We start from the raw sequence: 20,932 nt of genomic DNA, 5'->3' as shown, positions 1-20,932 counted from the left end.
CTCCCAGACACCTCGGGGCAGGCCCACTCCCCCCTTGCGGCCCCAGGAGCCTCCTGCGGGGTGGCAACCTGGCGGTGGGGGGCGTGGGGCTAAGGGTGGGGAGAAGGCAGACCGAGGCGGGGGCTGGTCTAAGGAGGGGGGACAGTGGGGGGTTTCAGCTCTTTGGACAGTGCCGCTTCCCCTGTCAGATGGTGTGGAGTGAAAACTTTGCTCTGGCCACGGTCCCAGCACCTTGACCATCACTGAAGGGGCCTCTGGTCCTACCTCTGGGAAGGGGGACTGGCCCCTTGCCCTCAGCCCCACTCAGCAGCTTGGCCTTAAAGCCCCCCAACACCGCAGGCTATCACCCCCACACTGCGTCGCACTAAGCCAGCCACGGGGCCCAGCGCACTGTGTGCCCTTTACCCCAGGCTGGCAGGGACGTGGGGTCAGGCCTGAGGCCGACCCCCCTGCAAGTGAAGCCCCCACGCCGAGGCCGAGGCAGGTGCCGAGTGGTGCCTGGTCCAGGCCTCCCTTTCCGGCTGCGCGGAACGGCGGCCGCTCTGCTCTGCAGCACTGTCCTGACGCACGGGGGGACCCAAGGGCAGCTGGACGCCGTCTACACACAGGTCTTAGTCGTTCCTCCCCCTCCCGAACCCCGACATCTGACTGCGTAGATCTAACCCCTGTCCCTGCCGGCCTCCTTACCCCAGCCACGGCCCACCTGGTCTCCCTCCCGTGCAGAAGGAAGCCCGCCTCTCACGGTAGCCCTCTGGGGCCTGTGATCTGCCTCGGGGGGGAGGGGGGCTTGGACCCCTGGCACCGAGACCCAGGGCTAGTCCTGTCACCACTAGAGGCCCTGAAGGGCAGGGGCCACGTGACAACCTTCCGAGGTGCTTCTCCAGCAGCACCATGCCTGGAGAGCTATGCTAGCTCTGGTCTAGAACCTTCTATCCAGAGAAGACAGGGAACCACACTTCTAGCCCCTGGCTTAAAGCACCAAGACTCTGCTGGGTCTGAGGCCAGTGAGAGAAGGAAGGCCAGGCTCTGTCCTCAGCAGAGCAGGGGGGCTGAGCCCTTGGGGCAAACCACCGGGAGCCAGGAGGGGGCGCTGCCCGTGCCCAGCCCCCCTCGGCAGGGCAGGCAAGCGGGAGGCGGTGGGGCCTGGACACAGTCTCCTGCCCGCCCATCTGACAACAACTCCCACGGCCGCGGGCACAGCCTCTCCGCACTTCCCGCCCCCAAGGCCCGGGGCTGCTGCCCAGCGGGGCCCTTACTGCGCGCAGAGCAGGGAGCAGGTGGTGGTCGCCCCAGGACCAACATGCCCCCGGGCCAGGCGTGCCTGTCCCCGCTCAGCACAGCTGGCTCTGAGGTTCCTCGTTCTCCCCTGCCCAGCAGTCCTGGGCCTGGCCTGCGCCGCCCTCACGCCACGGCACACGCGCGTGCCTATGCCACGGGCTGTGTCCCCTGCAACAGGGACGGCGAAACCCTCGTCCCCAGCGTCACGGTGTTCCGGGGAAAGGCCTTCGGAAGGCACTCGGGTCACTTGGGGAGGGGGGGCCTGCAAACGGGATTAGGGCTCCTGTAAGAAGCCCCAGACGGACCCCTCACCCTCTGGCTTCGTGAGGACGGGGGAAGCTCGGCCGACCCCGCCGGTACCCTGACCTCGGACTTCCGGTCTCCACAACTGCGAGGGGCAAACATCCCTTGTCTGCAAGCTGCCCCACCTGAGGTGACCGGCGCCAGCAGCCCCGACGGACTGAGACACACGGGCACATGCGGCCAGGGCCCCCTGGGGCCTTCCCTGTGACTGCAGCCAAGGCGCGGAGCTGTGAGCGGGGGTGGGGGCCCCGGGCCTCGGCCCCTCACATGCGCCGAATGCGCCTTCGCAGGCGGGGACTCGGCTCCAGCCCGTCACCCGCCACAGCTGAGGGAGGGCTGGGGGGGGCGGGAGGCCGCCGGCACCCAGCCTGAGCCGGCACCCAGCCTGAGCCGTCACCTGCCCGTCGGCACCCGAGGCTTCCAACCCCCAGGAGACCCCGTCAGAATCTGCATCCCAGACGTTTTATTGGCTGCCGACCCCGCCGCCTCGTCCGCAGGTCCCCTGCGTGCCTGCAGCTGGGACACTTTCGTGGGGGACGAAAGAGCAACTCTCCAAGTGGGGTACTTGGGACACACCCAGCAAGTCCTTCGGGCCAGAGCACCAACTTGGAGAAGACGGGGCAGGCCCTTCGGGGCTCTCCTGGGCTCTGGAGGCTTTCTGGAACCTTGGCCCCCCCAGACGGCGCTGGGGCGGCACACCCCGCCGGGCCCCCCCCCCCGCTGCCCACCTCCAGGCTGTTCCCCCGTGTCCGCCTCTAGCGCTCACCAGCAGCGCCCGCCTCCTTCAGAGCGTCGGACCCGACCCCGGGCCACTGCCTGCGCCATCGCTGGGGCCCTCGGTGGCCACCCTGGACTCGCTCTTGCCCTTCTGGAGGACGTAGGCAGACGGCCCCAAGCGCAGGATTTTCCCGCTGCCCAGACACTCGTCCCCTTTGTAGAAGACGGCGAACTAAAAAGGAAAGGGCCTGTGTCACCCGCAGTGGGAGCTGGTACCAGGCGCCCACAAGGAGCCAGCAGTGTGGGGGAAGAAGGGGGGGAGGGGCAAAGCATTGCCCCTGGGGCTTTCTGTCCCAGCCCCCAGGGACCAAGACAGGGCAGCTGGGCCCCCTGGGTGGCCAAGCAGGAGCAGGCGTCACTGCTGTCTTGCCTGGGGGGGGGGCCTGCTGGGCACGGGGCTGGCCGTGGCGTCCACCCTGCGCACCGACACCCACCCTGCACGTCAGCCCCCGCCCCGCCAGGAAGAGTGGAGCACTTCCGGAGCACGAAGCCCACCGGCCAGAGCCCTCTTGGCCTGGTGGGTCCCAAAGCCCAGGCCCCCCGCTCCACCCCACTCCCCTCCGCTCAGGCTTGGTCACGTGAGGCCCCGTCCTGCCCTGCAGCTGGGCTCCCCCTCCTCCCTCTGCGGCACCACGCGAGGCCGGGCGTCCCCCACTCACCTGGCCCGTGGCCAGGGCCCGCACAGCCTTCACGGCCGTCACCCACACGGTGCCGTCTTGATTGAGGGTCAGCACGCAGGGCACTGTGTACGAGAGACGGGGCCTTGGAGGGGGCACCGGCCTCCCCACGTGCGGCCGGCCCCAGGCCACACACCCCGGGGAGCGAGGAGCACCAAGCAGCTGGGGCGAGGGGCCCACGGGTGCACAGCGCCACCTGCTGGCCGGCCCGCCACAGCCGGAGGCCCTCCCCGCTTCACAGGCAGGGGAGGCCAAGCTGCCCCCTCTCCCCCGCCCCCTCGTCACCCAGCCTGACAGTGGGGGACGGTCTGGCCGCAGGTCTCGCAGCCACTGCCCTAAACTGGACTCCTCTGTTGAAGGGACCCTCCCGCTCAGTCACCTAGCGCCATCTGGTGGCGGAAGCGGAAGTGGCACTCCATCATCTTGTCCCGGACCAGGGCGGCGGGCGGCTCCTCTGCGATCCAGTGCACGCGGCTGGTCCGCAGCAGGTCCCGGTACAGAGCCGGGTGGTCCGTGCGGGGAGCCTGCGGAACGGGACGCGCAGGTCAGGACCCCGAAGCCCTGGGCAGACGGGCCGCCCAACCTGCCTGCCGGTAACTGCAGTGTCTGCCACGGATGCTCCCGAGACTGTCCCGCAGCTTTCTGTCCCCATTCCGGAAGGGAGGAAACGAAGGCCCAGGAGGCAGCGCATCTCCTCACGGTCACACTCGGCGAGCAGCCGACCACACTCAGCACTCGGCCTGCAAGTTCAAGCCTCACTGTCCACCATCCCCTGCCCGGGGCACGGGCCCGCCACGCTGCTGGCGTGTCTTTCAAAAAGGTCACCTCAGGGGCGCTCAGCTGGTTAAGCGTCCGACTTCGGCTTAGGTCATGATCTCACAGCCTGTGGGTTCAAGCCCTATGTCGTGCTCTGTGCTGACAGCTTGGAGCCTGGAGGCTGCTTCCGATTCTGTGTCTCCCTCTCTCTAACTCTCCTGCTCCCTCTCTCTCTCAAGAAACGAACAAACACTAAAGAAGTTAAAAACGAAAAAAAGGTCACCTCGGGAAGCCCGTCGAACACCAAGTGGCTGCGGAAAGAAGGGACAGGGCAGGCTCCCGGGGGCTGTGCTGGGGCCATCTGCCCCTGGGGCACCTGTCCCTAACCACCAGGCACGGGCAGCCACATGGGGACAAACGTCAGGTGATGACCCTACCAGTTTTTCTCAAAGCAGAAGAAACCACTGACGTTTTCCTCTAGAACCACTTTGATTCATACATGAGCCCAACCCCTGTCCCCATTTCCATGCCCACAGCTCTTCTGGGAAGGAGACACCCAGAATCGTGAGCGAGGCTGACTGGCCTCTCGCTGGGGTCTAGGAGAAGGTCCCCCAGCGGTGTGACAGCACGAGATGGCACCCGCTCTCTGGGCAGGGTCCCTGTCAGGGGGCGGGGCTCGCCTGCAGGATGGAAGCAGCGCCCCTGCCTCCTCTCCACCCACCAGGGGACGCTGCCGAGTGTCCTGGGGCGCAGGGCAGACTCACCCCCTTTGTGAAGCCCTGCTCTAGCGCCCGGGGACGGAGGGTCGCGGGAGTTCGGGGCCCCGCAGCAGCACACAGACTGGTCTGGTCCTGACTCCGCCACTTGCGTCGGTTCAGCAGTGACTTGCCGGAGCCCGGGCAGGCCCCGTCCCAAGCACTGACGCTACCTCCTCCCTGTGGGGCCCCCGGCCGCTTTCGTAAAACTCAGGAAGACCACATCTACGCACAGCGGCTGACGTCATGACCGCCTGAGCGACCGACGGACGGCAAGACCCTAGTAAGTACCCTAAACAAAACCCTCTGGCACCTGGGGACAGTCCCCGGAGGGCGCAGAGGAGAGGCACGGCGGTCCGTCCATCCCTGCCGCTCTGCGGGGCCGCTCCGGTCGCAAACACTGGTCGCAAACACTGCGCGCTCTGCCGGAAACAGACCTCCGTCACCTGCCTCCGCGGCCGGGCCCACTCACCACAAACACGTCGCCCTTGGCGCCGTCCTTCTCCACCACGTACCAGGGCTCGCGCAGGCCGCCGATGTTAGCTCTCTGGCCCAAAGTGTACAGGAACCAGCCTGCGGAGGGACCGCTTCTCAGGGGCCTGGCACCAGCGCCCCTCGAACAGCGCGCCCCTCCCAACCAGAAGGGGAGGGCAGGGCAGGGGGCGGCAGTCAGGAGGCCCCGTGGGCCACCCGGCCGAGCGTGTCCAGTTCTGGGCCCAGGACTGGGCGACGCTGGACCTCGCAGCCCCGGAAGGGGCCACCTGAACCACGAGCAGCAGGAAAGTCCTTCAGAAGGTGACCCGGGCGTCATCGGGACCCACGACCCCTCCTTGCAGTGGGAGCAGCCCCTCTGATGCACGAGCCGCACGGGGGCCCTGGCATCCGGCCCCCCGACTGCTCTGTGTGCTCCCCCGCCCCCACAGGGAAACATCACCAGACCAGAGGGCCAAGCCGCCACCCCCGCCCTCCCTCCAGAGGGGCTCACAGTGCCCTGAGTCACGCTGCTGGACACGGGCTGGCAGCACCCTGCAGCCCTGTCCCCAGCAGCGCTGTCACCTCCTCCCGTCTCTGCCTGGCTCCCCAGGAGCAAGGGATGGCCAAGCCCACCCCCAACAGAAAAGTGAAGCCATCAACCCAAACTGGGGTGGGGGGGATTCCAAAGAACCAAGCGAGCCTGTGGCCGGGTCTGAGCGCCAGCCCTTGTCCCTGCAGCAGGTCAGGCACGTTCCCGGTCAGGAGCTACCTGACCACCTGGGCCCGCGGGCTTCTCCGGGCAGCCAAGGGCACAGACCCACCACCAACCCGACGCCTACCCCGCACTGGGCTGTGAATGCTGGAGCCCCATTAGTCGGCCGCAGCCCCCCCACACCAGCTCTGTGCAAGCTCACAGTGCCCCCTACAAATGTCTGCGCATGAGCAAGCGGCAGCCCACGGGCAGCACCGCTACCGTACGCGGACACCTCTGACCCTGCCTCCTCCTCGGTCTACACCCAGAAGCTCACGCTCTGGGATCAAGCGACCGCACTTCTGCGTCAGTCAGGGTGGGATTCTGTGTTCCAATGCTTTCTCTGCACACGGAGAGAAGGTAACTGCGTGTGCGCGGCCAGAGCCCGTAACTGGGGAGCGAAGGCTTTCGAGCGGATGCACCCCTCTCTTAGCTGCCAGCGCCTCCGGGTCACGGCCGCCACCACGCTCCCTCGCTCACCCGCGACCCCCACCCCGCAGGCTTCTCTGACTCATGGGCAGATGTGGAAGGAATTACAGGCTTCACGTCTGAATCTCCCCCCCACCCCCCCGAAACTCCCCCGGACTCAAGATTAGGGCCAAGGGCGGCCAGAGGCGGTGTCTCACCTTTATGCATTCCCAGAACTCTATTGTCTTCTATGGAAATAAATTTACCAGGCCGAGGCTGCAGATACTGAAAAACAAGCAGTTCCTGAGTAACGGGGGCAAGTCCAGGGCAGAAACGGCCCCTCACGCAGCAGAGAGCACTCACCTGAAGGATGAAGTTCTCAAAATTTCTTTTGCCCACGAAACAGATGCCCATGCTCTGGAACGAAAGGAGGGCCGGGCGTGAGGCGACCAGACAGGCAGCAGGCGTCCGTACGAGGCCCAGCCAGGCCGGGAGAACGAGGCCGGGCCTCCCCGCCCGCCCTGAGCCTCAGCCCACCTCCGGGCGCCGCGCCAGCACCCACGGACGCCAGTCACACCCGCCAACTGACCCCAAGGGGCCCACGGAACCTCTTAGCCCCCAGCGTCCGTGTAAGGCCCCCGACCTTAAACCCTGTGAGCTAAGCGAGGCTGCATCACGTCCGCCCGGCCGGGTGTGGCCCCTGCACTGCAGCTGCCCCAGGACAGCGAACAACAGTCACCGTCCGGAGCCACGGGGGACACGGGGGCCGGAGCAGGACCAGGAAGCAGAGGGGCTGGGCCAGAAGCTGGAGCCTCGCGGGAGAGTCCGAGGAAGGGAGGGCGCCCTCCAGGCGGCTTCCTCCTGCACAGAAGACGCGTCCCGCGGCCGCTCCGTCCCACCACGGCTTTCGGGCCTGTTCTCCGCGGTGCGTCTCTGCGGCGCCCCCCCTGCCCCCCCCCCCGCTCCCACCGCAGAGCCACGCCCCGAAACCGAGCAGGTGAACAGAGGAAAGGAGATGGTGGCTAGAGGGATGGGTCAAGGGTGTCGTCCCTGGGGACGACTCGCTGACGAGAAGCACGGCCACGCTCATTCCTGGCCCTGGGCGTGGTGTGGTGAGCCCAAGCGCACCGTCCCCGCACTGAGCCTCCCCTGCGCCCGCCTCACCTTCACTCCAACGCACAGGCTCTTTCCTGCCGCGGGGCCCTTGCACCTGCTCTTCCCGCCACTGGGACTGCCTCCCCCCAGCCCCCTCTGTGACACTAAATCCTATTCATCCTGAGGTCTCAGGTTAAACGTTAACTCCTTGGAGCCCGACCCTGGGTCGAGCCCGATCGAGTTGGAGCCCACTGGTGTGAGCAAGTCCTCGCACGGGAGCCCCTCATTTCCCACGCAGGTGTCGTCTAATCTCACGACGGTTTGGTTTGTGTCCGTCTCCTGTCATCTGAGCCCCACGAAGCAGGAACAAAGACCGCATGTGCTCCTCACCCGCCCTCACAGGCCCGCAGCACAGCGCCCTCGGGCCCGCGGCGTCTCGGGGCCTGGTCCCCGCTGCGCCGTCCTCCCCCCGCAGGCTGGGCCTAGAGACCCCGACAAGCCACCACGGCTGTGAAAGCGGCCCAGCCCAGGGCCCCGCGGAGGGCACGGCCGGGGGGAGGAAGTCCCGTCTCAGCGGCCTTCTCAACGCTCATGCCGCCTCCCAGCACACGACCCCGGCTCTCTCCCAACGTTCGAGCCTGGGCAGGACGCGGCGCGGTGACCACAGGGCCCTGCCTCGCCCCAGACCGCGGAGAGGGCGACATGAGCCCAGCCCCCTGGGCCCTACCTCTTTCTTCTGAAGCACGTGCTGAAGTCTATTCTCTGCTGCTATTTTCTTGACAAAATCTTTCGTTAATCCCCCCAGAGGGAAGAGGCTTCTCCTCAGGGCATCCTGGGAAACCTGGCTGAGAAAGAAGGTCTGGTCTTTAAAGCTGTCAGCTGCTTGCAGAAGTTTTACCGCTGCCAAAAGCAAAGAACAAAACATGTCGCAGAAATAAAAATAATGGTACTTTGCTCTGAATGACGTCTTTCTCTCTACTTAGATAACCCCCGACCTGTCAGAAGCAAAATCCAATACTCAAAAACAGACTAGTACAAAGAAAAAAACCCAACAATCACTGAGGTTAAGGGGAGAAAAGTCTCCCTCCTAATTCATCTACCATTAAAACGACACAGGAATGGGGCGCCTGGGGGGCTCAGTCGGCTAAGCGTCCGACTTCGGCTCAGGTCATGATCTCACGGCTCGTGGGTTCAAGCGCCAACTGGGTTCTGTGCTCACAGCTCGGAGCCTGGATCCTGTTTCAGAGTCTGTGTGTCCCTCTCTCTCTGCCCCTCCCCTGCTTGTGCACGCGCGCTTCCCTCTCTCTCGCTCTCGCTCTCAAAAATAAACATAAAAAAAAAAAGTACAGGGAAGATAGATTTTAGATGATAAGGAAGTTTATTCTTGTTCACACGTTAGATGAGGGTATTTTAAAGCTGAAACACCATGTGAAGACATTAAGTATTGAGAGAAAGCATCTAAAACGCAGCCGTGTGGGAGGGAAGTGGGTGACGGGCCCCCCCCGGGCAGCCCCGAGGTGGGGTCAGCTGTTGGGTCCCTAGGCCGCCCCCGCGCCACGCCCGGCCGCCCCTGGGCCCCAGGCCAGCAGCGGTGCCCTAGAACACACTCCCTTTCTCAGCTCAGCGGTTCCCGTTCAGAGTTGCCCAGATGCCCGGCCAGTGCCCCGGGGACCCCGGGTCAGAGGCGGCGGCCCAGCGCCAGCGCTTCCACAGCTGTGACCGTCAGGTTCCCGCTCTGAGGTTCAGGGACCGATGGGAAAAGCCACGCAGGCCCCCAGCATGTGGTGCCGAGGCCGCCCATCACCCTGAGAACACGCGTGCGCCTGTCGGCCTGGCCCAGTCCCGTGAGGAGCATGCGCTCTGCGGAGGTCATGCTCACCCATGACCTCAAACAGGATTCTCACTTCAGTTGTGAGAGGCTGGACTCTCCCCATTTCACAGATGGGGAAACTGAGGTTGGGATCACTGAAGAGGCTCAACGCAACGGTGCGGGTGCCGAGTGGCAGGGCTGGAAACCAGCAGCCGCCTGGGCCCTAGTCCACAATTTTCCACGTGCAAAGCAACAGAGTCAGCTAAAACGCAAAACGGAGCTCAGCCAGCCAGCCGTCGGCAGGCACACTCATCTGCCTAATGCTCCTTGTTTCAAAACGAAACCCGGTCAAGCAGCATTTACCTAAAAGCCCCAGGACCCTGGGAGCAACTGGCGTTTCCTCACAGTTCGGAGTTTTTTAAAACAACCTCAAAACCTAGGATTTTTAAAAAAGAAAGCCGATGATCGTAAACGGCGGGAAGGAGTATCTGGGAGGATCTGCTCGTGCCAGGAACCTTCTGGACACGACCTCACAACCCGGGCCGTGGCTGGCAGGCGGCGCCCCCCGCTCTGCACGGGGCGGGGCAGGGGGAGGACCGGACCCAAGGCCGGCTCCGGGTGTGTGCACACTCGCTCTGGGTGCCCTGTGCGCGCTGCCCCCAGGGGCCCAGGCCAGAGGCACTATCCCAGGTCTCCGGGGCAACTAAATAGGAATCAAATAAAAAGCTCTAGCGCCTAAAAAACACGCTAAAATCAAAGACAATGTTATGTTATTACGACAACTACGCATTAAAATTACTTGACAAAACAGAGCTCAACGCAATCACAAGTTTCAGAGTGCGTGTGGCCAGCAGAAGGGTCCGGACAGCTCTGGAAGGCACCCAGTTCTCTAGGAGAGAAGCAAGCGGGCCTGCTCCCCGTGGAATCAAATCCTTCATGCACTCAGGACCCTAAAATCCGTATTCACTTGGTGAAGCCCGCCATGGTGTTCCCAAGTGGCAGGTGTACGTTCTTCCCGACGCAGAGGCTTCTGGAAGAGCGGTTGTGGGGCAGCCGGGAGGGAGGCCGAGGAAACCCGGCCAGGCGCAGAGCCACGGAGGACATGCCGGGCAGACCCGGGCTGAGATCCGCTCTCCGGGGCAGGCTCTCGCACACAAGAGTCGCGGCCCTGAAGCTTTCCTTTCCAGGAAGCAACTTCATTCCTGCCGGCCCCGCGCAGCTGGGTTTGTGCCCAAAGATCTGAGCCCCGAAGGCCACGGGGCGGTTTTTTATGTATTTTTCCTTCTCTGTCCCCCATACGTGGTAACACGCAAACATGCAGTCTGATTAAGTGGTCTCATGTTACAAGGTCACGAGGAATGTTATCACGTACGCATAGAGCCAGGCTGCCTTGAGGTTTTTCTTTCTTTCCTTAGGGAGGGGACCCGACCACAGTACCACCAGAGGCACCCTGGCCAAATGACTTCATCCAAGCCTCAGTTTCCTCATCTGTGAAATGGGGCAAGAGCATCCACCTCCGCTCTAAAAAGAGCCACATGGAACGCTGGCCCATGACAGCCGGGCTTGGGGGGGAAGGGGGAAGGGGAAGGCGCCGTGAGCCAGGCGGTCCCCAGGCTACATGCACAGAGATGCCAGCTCTTTAGCACTCCCACAACGATGGAAACTTCTCCCTCAGACACGGCTTTGGGCCCCGTTCTGCCTCTCATTGCAGTGACGTGAATTCCTCTTTCCTATGCATAGACGTACACCAGGGCAAGCCAGCAGTTGGGCGTTTTTCTAGAAAGGTGGAACCGTGCTCCCTCTAACACGGACACACTGATGTGCACACATAATCTCTGTACGGGGACTTTCTGCCGCCTGAGCACCAGGCCCCTGCGCCACACTGAATCCGCACCTCAGTCTCAAGCCCTCGAGAACCTGACGGTAAGGGACAGGGCCTGTGAGCATGTCGGCTACCAGATACCTCCTCCAATATCACGGGGACCCTCAAACCACTGGCACCCAGTGTGCAGACCTGGGCCGTCCAGCACAGATGCAGGCTCCAGCCGGTGGGTGCCCAGGCTGCCCACTCCCGGGCTCCAAGAGCACAGCCCTCTTGGTAACCGTTCTTTTTCAAAACAAGAAAGCTGCAAGCTAGTCCGGAACACAGAGACCTGGAGGGCTCGCCTGCCCCTGCCCAAGACTTTTCCCTCTGTGCGCAGCTACTTCGGGGCTGACCTGGGCGTGTACACTTACGATTTCTAACTTCAAATCGGTTTCTGAAAAGCCCTTCTGGCCTCTTAATGTGCTTCTGCTGAAAGACTTCCTCATCTTCCAGCGACGTTCTGGCATAGTGACCCGTGGCGACTGCATCTGCTCCTGTGAGGTTTTAAAAGCACAAGGTCAAACCTCAGACGTGCAGTGGCCGGCCGTGGCCTCCTCGGGCCTGGGGACCTTAATGACGCCCGCAGACGCCAGGCCTCGGACTGGACGGTCTGCAGAGGGTCCGCGTCCCGACTGAGGTCGGTCCAGGGGAGGGAGGCTCACCTTTAACTCTGCATTTACACTGACACCAACCGGCTACAAGGCTTCAGTGCAGCTTTAAGAATCTTTAAGAGCCCACAGCAATCACACACCAGATGCCTGTCTCCACACACTCAAAATCAAAGTCAACGCACAATCCAGGAACCTGTCCCTCCCTGCCGGAATAAACCGGAGCTAAATGTCAGCCCCCCGGACGTGGCCCACTGGGGCGGGGCATGGCAGATGCCTTTCCTTCCTGACACCGGACCACCAGGTGAGCTCAGGCCGTGGGCGGGCGGCGGACACCAGCCTGCAGGCTCCCCGGCCGCTCCAGGCGGCGGGGGCCCCAGATCTGCACCCAGTCGCCTACGAGAATTGATCGTTGAGCCCGGTTAGCAAATCTGCATTTATCTCTGCGTCGTTCATGTCTCACATTAGTCACTCAAATCGATCCAGACTTTTGAAGTCTGTTTTGCAGGCATCATCATGGCCTGGGAACCAATGCTCTGCTGTCCCCTCAGCTGCGGTCACTTGTACACTCGATCTGCAAGCCTGCTCTGGGCCACCAACCCGCCAGTCACTATGCAGCACTGACAGGACAGAGAGGCCAGCAGTCCAGCGACCACTGGGCCACTGGCCCATGACCGTCACGACAACATGTCTTGGCACGTGGCGGACATGGCAGGGTGAGCCGCACAGGACAGAACGAACGGAGGGGCCGGAATGAGGAGCCCCAGCAAGGGCAGGACTCAGGAGCGAGACGTGGGCCTCACAGCGGCAGACCCCACAGGTGGCCCGAGCAAGCAGGTCAGCATGGGGGAGGCTCACGCAGAGGCAGAGGGGCTCCCCAGGGGGCAGACGGAAATGAGGAAGGGGAACTACCAGAACAGACACGATCTTTAGGTCAGCTGTCTACAGGCAGCAGGGCCTTGATGGGTCTTTTGTTTGAGAATGAGCGCGTGGGCATGCCGGGCAGGGACGGGGGGTGGGGGGGGGGTTCCCAAGCAGCCTCAGACTCCAAACGGAACCTTATGCGGGGCTCGATCCCATGACCCCGGGATCATGACCTGCGCAGAGATGAAAAGTCAGACGCTCGACTGAGCCACGCAGGCTCCCTCGATGGGCTTTTACAACAAAACACCAAAACGTGGCTTCAAATCCAGAGAAACAGAGACCCGGAATGAGGTACAGACCCAGACCTGTTCTCGGGGCAGAGCAGAAAGCCAGAGAAAGCCTCAGCAAGACTAGCAGAAAGGAGGACCAGCAAGAAACCAAACGCTGGCCTTGCTAAGCTCCAGCTCGGGAAGATTCCGCTGACCATTGTCACGCCCGGAACCTGCGCGGCTCCGAGCAGACTGGGCCTCAGCTCTCAGCCCTTCCCCGGTGACCCTGTGTTTCCTCAGGACATCCTCAAGTCCGGGCTCCTGGATCGACAGCACACTCCTCACCCCCTCGCGGTCCGCAGTGAAGACGCGGGCTCTCCTCCCTGCAACTCTGTCAGTGCATATTGCCAGAGAGTTCTCTCTTACTCAGTGAGATACAGGATATTATCGTTTTCACTGCTCCCTTTCCTTCTGGAAGATGAGACTTTACGAGGAGCTGTCTTCTACCTCTGAAAACCTTCTGACTTTCCAAAGATTAAATGGCAACAATGAAACTACTCACCAAGATTGTCCACAGCATAATGGAAAAAACAGCTGAATTTGATATGCTTGTTGCAAACTATGTCAGGATTGGGAGTCCTTCCTTTCTCATATTCACTTAAAAAGTCACTGGAAGAGAAGAAAAAGACTTTCATTTCTAAGTGCAAAACGTTCCTCAAAAACATCACTCTGTTAGATCACTTGCTTAACTTAGCTTCTCCTCCGCTTCCCAAAGCTGTAACTTTCTGTAACACAGGGGAGCTTCGGTATTTACATCAAACATTCATTTAAAGCCACAGCACTTTTCATCTGAATCTATAACGAATAAACCTGGACAGAAAGGCTATCAGCTGCCACTACAGCTTGGCAGCCATTCTGTCACCCCCCCCTCCAGAGGCTCACAGGGCACGCTGGATGGGACGGGAGTGACTCTCTTGGCTCCAGCCTCCCTTGGCTTCGCCATCAAAGGGAGGCTTGAGCGAAGAACATGCTGGCGACAGAGGGGGAACGCAATCAGCCAGGGCTGCAACCCGGGGCTCTATTAGCTATTCCACCATCAGCCTGGAGACCCAGGGCGCGGGGCAAACCTGCCAATAGACACTTCTCCACCGTGGCTGCCGTGCCCCTGCGGAGGGCTCCATGCGGCCCGGGCAGCGGCTCGCCAACCAGCGGGACTCCGGCTCTAACCGGCTGGCTGACCGCATGGGGCAGAAGGCTCAGCAAGAGCTTTCCATCTTAGGTCCTCACTTCTGGAGGGTTCTATCTGTATGTGCACTCAGTTAAAGGTTGTACTGCGGGCATTTGGGCTCATGTCGCTCCTCCCTGACCCACGACGATGACAGACAATAACGCTGACCGAGTAGACAGACTAAAAACCTGCACAAGGTCACAGTCACACCTGCACCTTCAACCTCAGGAGGCGATGCCAAACTGCGCTCCTCCCGCCCGTGACCCACTCAGGAACGGCTAAAACTTGCATTGCTCCATATTTCAATGTCTTAATTGTTAGACATTTGTCGAGGGTTTTTTTTAATGTTTATTTTGAGAGAGAGTAGGCGCAAGCAGAGGAGACACACAGAGAGATGAGAGAGAATCCTAAGCAGGCTCTGCGCTCTCGGCATAGAGCCCAACATGGGGTTTGAACCCACAAACTGTGAGACTATGACCTGAGCTGAGATCAAGAGTCAGACGCTTAACAGACTGACCCATCCAGGCGCCCCCAAGGTTGTCAAGAGTTTTATTAAACTGAAAACTAGTTAAGGTAGAACCTGTGCTTTAGTCTTATGTCCACGGTCCCCAGAACGTTTTCTATGTAACAAGCATCGAGTGAATGTTAAAGAGGCTAAACGTTTACACTGGTTTCTGAAAGCCGTGCCAGCCGTTCACCACGCGCTGTAACAGAAGACAGGCCAGTGGCATCAACAAGAACCAGTGAGCACAGCCTGTTCCGGGAGGGGGAGAAGCCCTTCCCTGCCCCCGCGGCGGAGACGGCAAGCAGCAAGGACATCTGCACGCTGACCCCTGAAGGCCAAGGGGGCCTTGAACAGGATTCAGAGATCTCTGCGCCACAGGGTGCTACCTCTACATCCCCAGATGCGGCACTGCCCAGTCACTGCTGGGACTGCAAGATTTTCATTAAGTTTTATTTATGTGCGTGATCTCTGCACCCCATGTGGGGCCCAGCGTCATGACCGCGAGATGGAGGGCCGTGTGCTCGTCTGACTGAGGCTGCCAGGCGCCCCTATTAGATTTTTAAAGTCTTCATGTGTGCGTTTCGTATTTTCAATACGCACAGAGCGGGTCACCTGGTTCTTTTACCCAGAAGCCCCTGGTCACTGAAGAGCACAGGAATCGCCGAGCAGCCCCTCTCGGGGAAGACCTCGGCCTCAGCTCCCTCCCCCAAGTCAGCTCACGGGGGCATTAGAGGGACTTCAGGCAGGCGGCATGACACAGAAGTAAGAGCCAGAGGGGCTCCTGGGGGCTCAGTCGGTTGAGCATCCAACTTCGGCTCAGGTCGTGATCTCACTGTTCGTGGGTTCAAGCCCCGCATCGGGCTCCATGCTGACAGCTCAGAGCCTGGAGCTGCTTCACATTCTGTGTCTCCCTCTCTCTCTGACCCTCCCCTGCTCACGCGGTCTCTCTCTCTCAGAAATAAATAAAACATTAAAAAATTTTTTTTATAAAAAGAAGTAATAGGGTGTCCGGGCCCCGGGCATGGCCTCTAACAAGAGCCCTGGGGGTGGCTGGGGCCTCCCCCGCGGCCTCCGGCACCACCACCAACAGCACCGGCTGCACAGCGCCAGTCGGGCCGGAGGGCCACGCCTTCCCGGGAGGAGGGCCCGGAGCCTGCCGCGTCTGTAGGCGGCGCTCACCTGAACACGCCGTTCCAGTACTCCTTCACGTAGGACACCTGCCGGAACGGGATGTCCAGGATCCGGCACACCCGGTACGCATCCTCGCAGTCTCTGTCGGCAGTGCACACCCCGTGTTCGTCCAGCAAGTCCCAGTTCTTCATGAACACGCCCGTCACCTGGTAGCCTGGGGAAGGGGGAGGCACACAGCGGGGTCCTGCGTCAGCGCTGGGCCAGACGGCAGCGGGCTCTGCGCTCCGGCAGTTCCCGGGGGGCCCCTCCCGCGCCCGTTGCTTCCCCCGGAGACGCCTGCTTGGCTCCAAGGCCTTCAGAGTGACTCACATCTTCGTGCAAGACCCCGGGCCTGCCTGGCCAACATGCCCGCCCCGCCCCCACAGTGCTCTGTAAAGGCCTCCACCACGGCTGGACTGGAACTGTCCGCCCGCGCCCCCCCACCCCCACCCCGAGGTGAGCAAGACCGTGCGTTTTCATCTGCATCCCCCTCCCCGCCCCACGTCAGCACGACGCCCGGCACCAGGGGAGGCTGGCAAAGGGGCGCGGAGTCAAAGAGCAGAAGCTCAGCATCTTTCAGAGCAGGCAGACCCACCGTTCAGTTATCAGAGACAGAAACTAAGTCCCAAGCGTGTTTCCAATGATCACCTAAGACTTCGACTCTAAGTCATCAGACGAGAAGACGATTAAAATTTAGGCTATTTTATTATAAAGGCTGTACTAACCATGTATTTTATGACCCATTTCCCCCCCTTTTCTATTGTAACAAAACCCCCAACCAAATACAGGAAAGATCAACACCATCTCAGTGAACTACCCAGGTGCCTCCCGTGCAGGAGGAATGTTTCCTTATGGGCGCCTCAACTGTAACAAAAGCCAGAACACAGATTCCAAAGAACAGAGACTAGATGACAAAGCTTTGGCAAAAGTAAGGGACACATGGCAAGACCACCCCCACCCAGCAGTTAGTCCGGCCCTCCCCACTCTGCTTCCCAGAGCACCTGACTCCCTTCTCTCTCTCTCTCTTTTCTTTTTTTAAATATTTATTTTTGAGAAAGGGGGAGAGCACAAGGAGGGGAGGGGCAGATACACTCACAAGCATGGAATCCCAAGCAGGCTCCAGGCTCTGAGCTGTCAGCACAGAGCCTGACGGGGGGCTGGAACCTGTGAACCGTGAGATCAGGACCTGAGCCGAAGTCAGATGCTCAACCCGCTGAGCCCCCCAGGCGCCCCCGACTCCCCTTACAGCTCATACCACACTGGGCTCCGCTGGGTGTGTTCCAGCCGGCCCCCTTCTGCACGTCTCCGAAGCACGGAGCTCTTCAAAGGGCCGGGACTGTGCCTCATTCAGCACTTCTGTCCCAGCGCCCAGCAGCGCCCAGCAGCGCCCAGCACAGCACAGGAGCTAAAAAAGTGCTTGTGGAATGGAGAGAACTCCGTGCACAGCTTTAAAAATCCAGTCATCTCCAACGTCATCTGTCTGCTCATTCTTCTCACGGAGGCAGGACTCACTAACAGGGGCACGGGGCTCAGGCACTCTAGGATGGGACCTCCGCGCCTGCCTGTCCTGAGCTTCCCAGGGACACTGGACAGGGCCTCCGACAAGACCAGGAAAGCCCTTGATGCCAGGAGGGGACCGCGCTCTTCCTCTGCCAAGTCTGCCGGCTTCCCCCACTAAGGAGAAAACCCCAGGTAAGGCTGCATGAGGAAGTGACACAGTCTGGATCCTGGAAGGGGAGGTGCTGGGACGGGCAGGGGGGAGTCTCCTTCCTGAAGAACAAAATCGTACATTTAGTCTGCCCTGGCTAGTCATCCATGTCACTCAAAACATGTCACACGTCACCGGGGACCTTCAAGGGCTCTGCATCTTCTGTGCAACCTAGTCTAAAGTCCCTAAAATAACAGCTTCCATAATCAGGGCCCTACATGCTTCTCTGCCCTCCTCTCCTCCCACCTCCGTCTGGCCAGACCCAGCCAACACCTCCACGCCTCTGACCTTCTGCTCCGGCTGCAGACTCTGCCGGAAGCACTTTCCTCCGTACTTCATGCCCCGATCCTCTGCTTAGTGAAATCCTACTCTTCCTTCCTCAAGCCTCGCCTCAAACACCATCACCCTCTGTGATGCTCTGATCTCCCAGTTCTCAAGTTAAGAGATGTTTCTATTTAGAACCTATTACTATGACTTTCACAAAACCTACACTTACTAGCATGTGCTGATAACCACTACTGTCTTCTGAACGCCTGTTATGTGCTGGGCACCGGGGAGAGCCTCTGCGTGTGTTAAGTACTTCCACTAAGCCAGTGAGGTCGGGGTTATCGCCATGTCACAGACAAGGGGAGCTTAACTAAGGGGTCTGGGGTCAGGAACCCCTCATTCACCCCTGCATTCCAAGTGCCCAGAAAGAAAGAGCTCACAGCATGAATGTCGCCAAGTGGCTGAGGGCTCACAAGGGGAAGGAACACACAGATGGGGAATTCGGCTCATCTCGGCTCCCGACCGCGGGCAAACTCTAGACGGCAGCAAGCGCCGCCAGCACCCGGAGGAAAGGCTGTAGCGCAGTGCCCGGCGAGCACGGACGATCCGCCGGCATCTCGGCGCACGCGCTGCCCAGAGACCGGGTCGGTACCGCGAGGACAAGGGGCTGTCCGACGCGTCCCCTGGCCCCGCGAGGGTCAGCTCGTTCGGGGCCGCCTACGGCCTCCCACGGTCAGCACCGTCCCCGCCGCCGTCACTCTGGACACAGAGCTCCGGAGCCGGGGAGAAGCGCGGCCCCCAGGGTCGGGGTCCCTTCCACTGAGTCGGTAACCGGGATGGGGGGGGCAGCGCCCAGGCGGTCGCGCTCCCCCGACCACCCCGTGGAGTGTGAGGGGCACGGAGGTGGGGTCTCCGAGGACCGGTCGCTCACCTCTCCGCCTCAGTAGCAGCGCGGCCACGGCGCTGTCCACCCCGCCGGACAGGGCGCACACGACGTGCCGCGCCGCCTGCATCCGCGCGCCACCAACCTCCCCAACAGCGGCCACCGCTTCCGCGCCACGCCGGAAGTCCCTCCCCCGCCGTGGCGTCACAGACGCGGCCCGGCCGGAAACGGGTGTCCGCGCGCGCGACGTTCCTCCCGTGCGCGGGCTTCCGCTCCCGAGGCCCCGCCCACGCCCCCTGCGCGCGCACCCCGGCTCGGGCTCGCTGCTGCGGCTGCGTGAGGGGCTCCGGGGCGGGGCTGGCGTCCGCCTCCGTGCGCACCTGCTGGCGGGCCGGGGGCGCGCGTGCGGGCCGTGACGCGCTGGACTCGACGAGACGGAGCGTCTCGGCAGCGGGGCGAGTGACCACCCCGGAACCAGAAAGCTGCTCCTGGGCGCCCTGTGCAAGGGACGAGCTCGGCCACCTGGGGAAGAGGTGTACTTGCAGGTAGAACCTTCTAGCCTCGCTTCGAGAATGGCTGCGGGAGGACCGGATGTGTGCGTTCCCGCGGGGGAGCGGCTGCGCGGTCGGCCCCGGCGTGTCAGGTGCCTGGGGAGACGCCGCTGCGCCGAGGGAGGGCAGCCGGGCGGGGGACAGACGGCAGGCACTCAGCCGGGACCCTCGCCGCGCCCGAAGGAAGACGGCGGGAAGGCGGGAGGGGTGGGGGAGGCAGAGGCGGACGCCAGGTAGGAAGCGTGGACGGCGCGGGGCCCGCCGGCGGGGAGGCGGGAGTGAAGACGCGGTCCGAGCGGGGCGCCAGGCGGGCCACCGGCCGGGCCGCGGGCTGGCAGCAGAGGCTGGGGCACGAGCAAAATACGGGCGTTCTGGAAATCAGCGACTCTCAACTTTATTCGCGTCAAACCCAGCGTCACACTTTACAAGGTGGCGCAGAGGACACCCCTACCTACACGAATAAGAATAAAGAACGCTACTCTCGGGGCGCCTGGGGGGCTCAGTCGGTTGAGCGTTCGACTTCGGCTCAGGTCATGATCTCATGGTTCGGGGGTTCGAGCCCCGCGTCGGGCTCTGTGCTGACAGCTCGGAGCCTGGCGCTGCTTCTGATTCTGTGTCTTCCTCTCTCTCTGACCCTCCCCCACTTGTGCTCTGCCTGTCTCTGTCTCTCAAAAATAAATAAATGTAAAAAGATAGAAAATTAAAAAAAAGAATGCTTCTCTAAACGGTTTTTAATTTTTGCAATGTGCCACGTACTTTATTATTTTCTGTTTGGTTTTTTTCATCCTAACATAGTGCAGTCCTCTATATTGATTTTATGTAGAACTCGAACCTTGGTCTGAAAATGCCACAGCGAATGCAAAGTAAATAGCCCATAACACTCACACACACCGAAGCCTCAGGTTAGAATTGCACTAGTTTTTTAATAGTTTCTTAACCGGTTTACAGTGGGCACAAGTGTTTAAACTGGAATGATTATTAAGGCAAGCCAATGTCCTGAGGCCAGGACTGCCCTGAGGTAGAGAGAAATGAAGAAGCCGAGAACTGCCAGTTGGAAAGTCATGGCCACCAGCGCCAAGAGCAGGCACAGGGTGAGCTCACAGGTCACCGGGCCCCTCGGGGAAACAAGAATGACTGCTTTTTCTGAAGAAGAGGGTGTCATCCAACCAAACCTCCAATGAGAGTATCTGTTTCATCTCGCACTTCCCAGAAGAGACGAGTAAACGCAGGATTTGGCCACCTGGCCTTCGGCAAATTTGGGGGTGAACCCTCAGTGGAGTCTGTGGCCATGGCCGAACCACGGGGTGTTTGGGCTCAGTCTAGGGGTCCACGCCCTTCCTGGGTGTGGCCGTTTGGGTCCAGGCCTGCTGCACACAGCGGCTGAAATGTGATAGATTTGCAGCATTCTCTGCTGCTCTTCAGTTAAAGACCAGGTATTTCAGCGACTTTGGGTGGTTCAGCGATGGGAAGGACAATGACCTAAGTGCCACGCGCTAAGAGCGATGGAAGATTAGATTTCAGAGACTTGCACCAGAAAATTAACAATCCACATTAGTGCGTGAAGTTGGGCCTCTTAAACCCGGCAGGGTGGCCCTCTAGTGGCAGCCAAGGTCCTCACCCTGCTGTGCGAGGAGCACCTGTGGAGGCCCCTGTGTGACAGGGCGCCTTAGGTCCCGGCAGCGGGAGGGGGAAAAGAGCCTGGGGAACGCTTGCCAGACAGCGGCTTCAGCAAGACCGGGAGATCAAGCCAGGAAGGAAAAAGGATGACGCCCGTGGGGCGGGAGGTGCTGCCGGCTCCCGCCGATCCGAGGATTAAAACCCTGTTACTTCTGTCCTGCGTGGGGACACTTGTGGATTGGATGGCGCCCCTGGGCCCCAAGAGCCTGGCCACTCCTGAGGCAGCCTGAGGGGAGGGGCCCTGGATGAGGGGA

General features: G+C 61.3%; 1 protein-coding gene across 6 annotated transcripts; it reads right to left on the bottom strand.

Annotated features, from left to right (window-relative positions):
* Nucleotides 1–2,029: 2,029 nt before the first annotated feature.
* On the bottom strand, nt 2,030–18,604 carry TRMU (tRNA mitochondrial 2-thiouridylase). 6 transcript variants are annotated; one of them, XM_039237352.1, is made up of 12 exons: nt 18,499–18,587; nt 16,188–16,254; nt 15,602–15,767; nt 13,252–13,358; nt 11,320–11,442; nt 8,002–8,174; nt 6,543–6,596; nt 6,398–6,464; nt 5,019–5,119; nt 3,415–3,559; nt 3,018–3,100; nt 2,030–2,530 (listed from the first exon to the last, which is right to left on the bottom strand). In XM_039237352.1, exons 3-12 carry the CDS (start codon nt 15,742–15,744, stop codon nt 2,366–2,368), a joined length of 1,161 nt encoding a protein of 386 aa, XP_039093283.1. In that variant the 5' UTR covers nt 15,745–15,767; nt 16,188–16,254; nt 18,499–18,587; the 3' UTR covers nt 2,030–2,365. The 6 variants fall into 6 exon arrangements, with proteins under 6 accessions (XP_039093283.1, XP_039093290.1, XP_039093266.1 ...); XM_039237359.1 differs by lacking the exon at nt 18,499–18,587 and adding an exon at nt 16,689–16,715; XM_039237335.1 differs by lacking the exon at nt 16,188–16,254 and having other exon boundaries at nt 18,499–18,604.
* Between the last annotated feature and the right edge of the window lie 2,328 nt (nt 18,605–20,932).

This window comes from Hyaena hyaena, unplaced genomic scaffold, assembly GCF_003009895.1.
Source record: "Hyaena hyaena isolate Hyena2069 unplaced genomic scaffold, ASM300989v1 scaffold_4, whole genome shotgun sequence".
Taxonomy (NCBI): domain Eukaryota; kingdom Metazoa; phylum Chordata; class Mammalia; order Carnivora; family Hyaenidae; genus Hyaena; species Hyaena hyaena.
Note: the sequence above shows the minus strand (reverse complement) of the source record. Positions and strands in the feature narration are given on the sequence as shown.

Coding starts and splice junctions, on each gene's coding strand:
- TRMU (XM_039237335.1), bottom strand. CDS start 18,580: ATGCAGGCGGCGCGGCACGTCGTGTGCGCCCTGTCCGGCGGGGTGGAC. Junction 6,465..6,542: donor TTGAGAACTTCATCCTTCAG/GTGAGTGCTCTC, acceptor CTTGTTTTTCAG/TATCTGCAGCCTCGGCCTGG. Junction 3,101..3,414: donor CCGCCACCAGATGGCGCTAG/GTGACTGAGCGG, acceptor TCTCGTACACAG/TGCCCTGCGTGCTGACCCTC.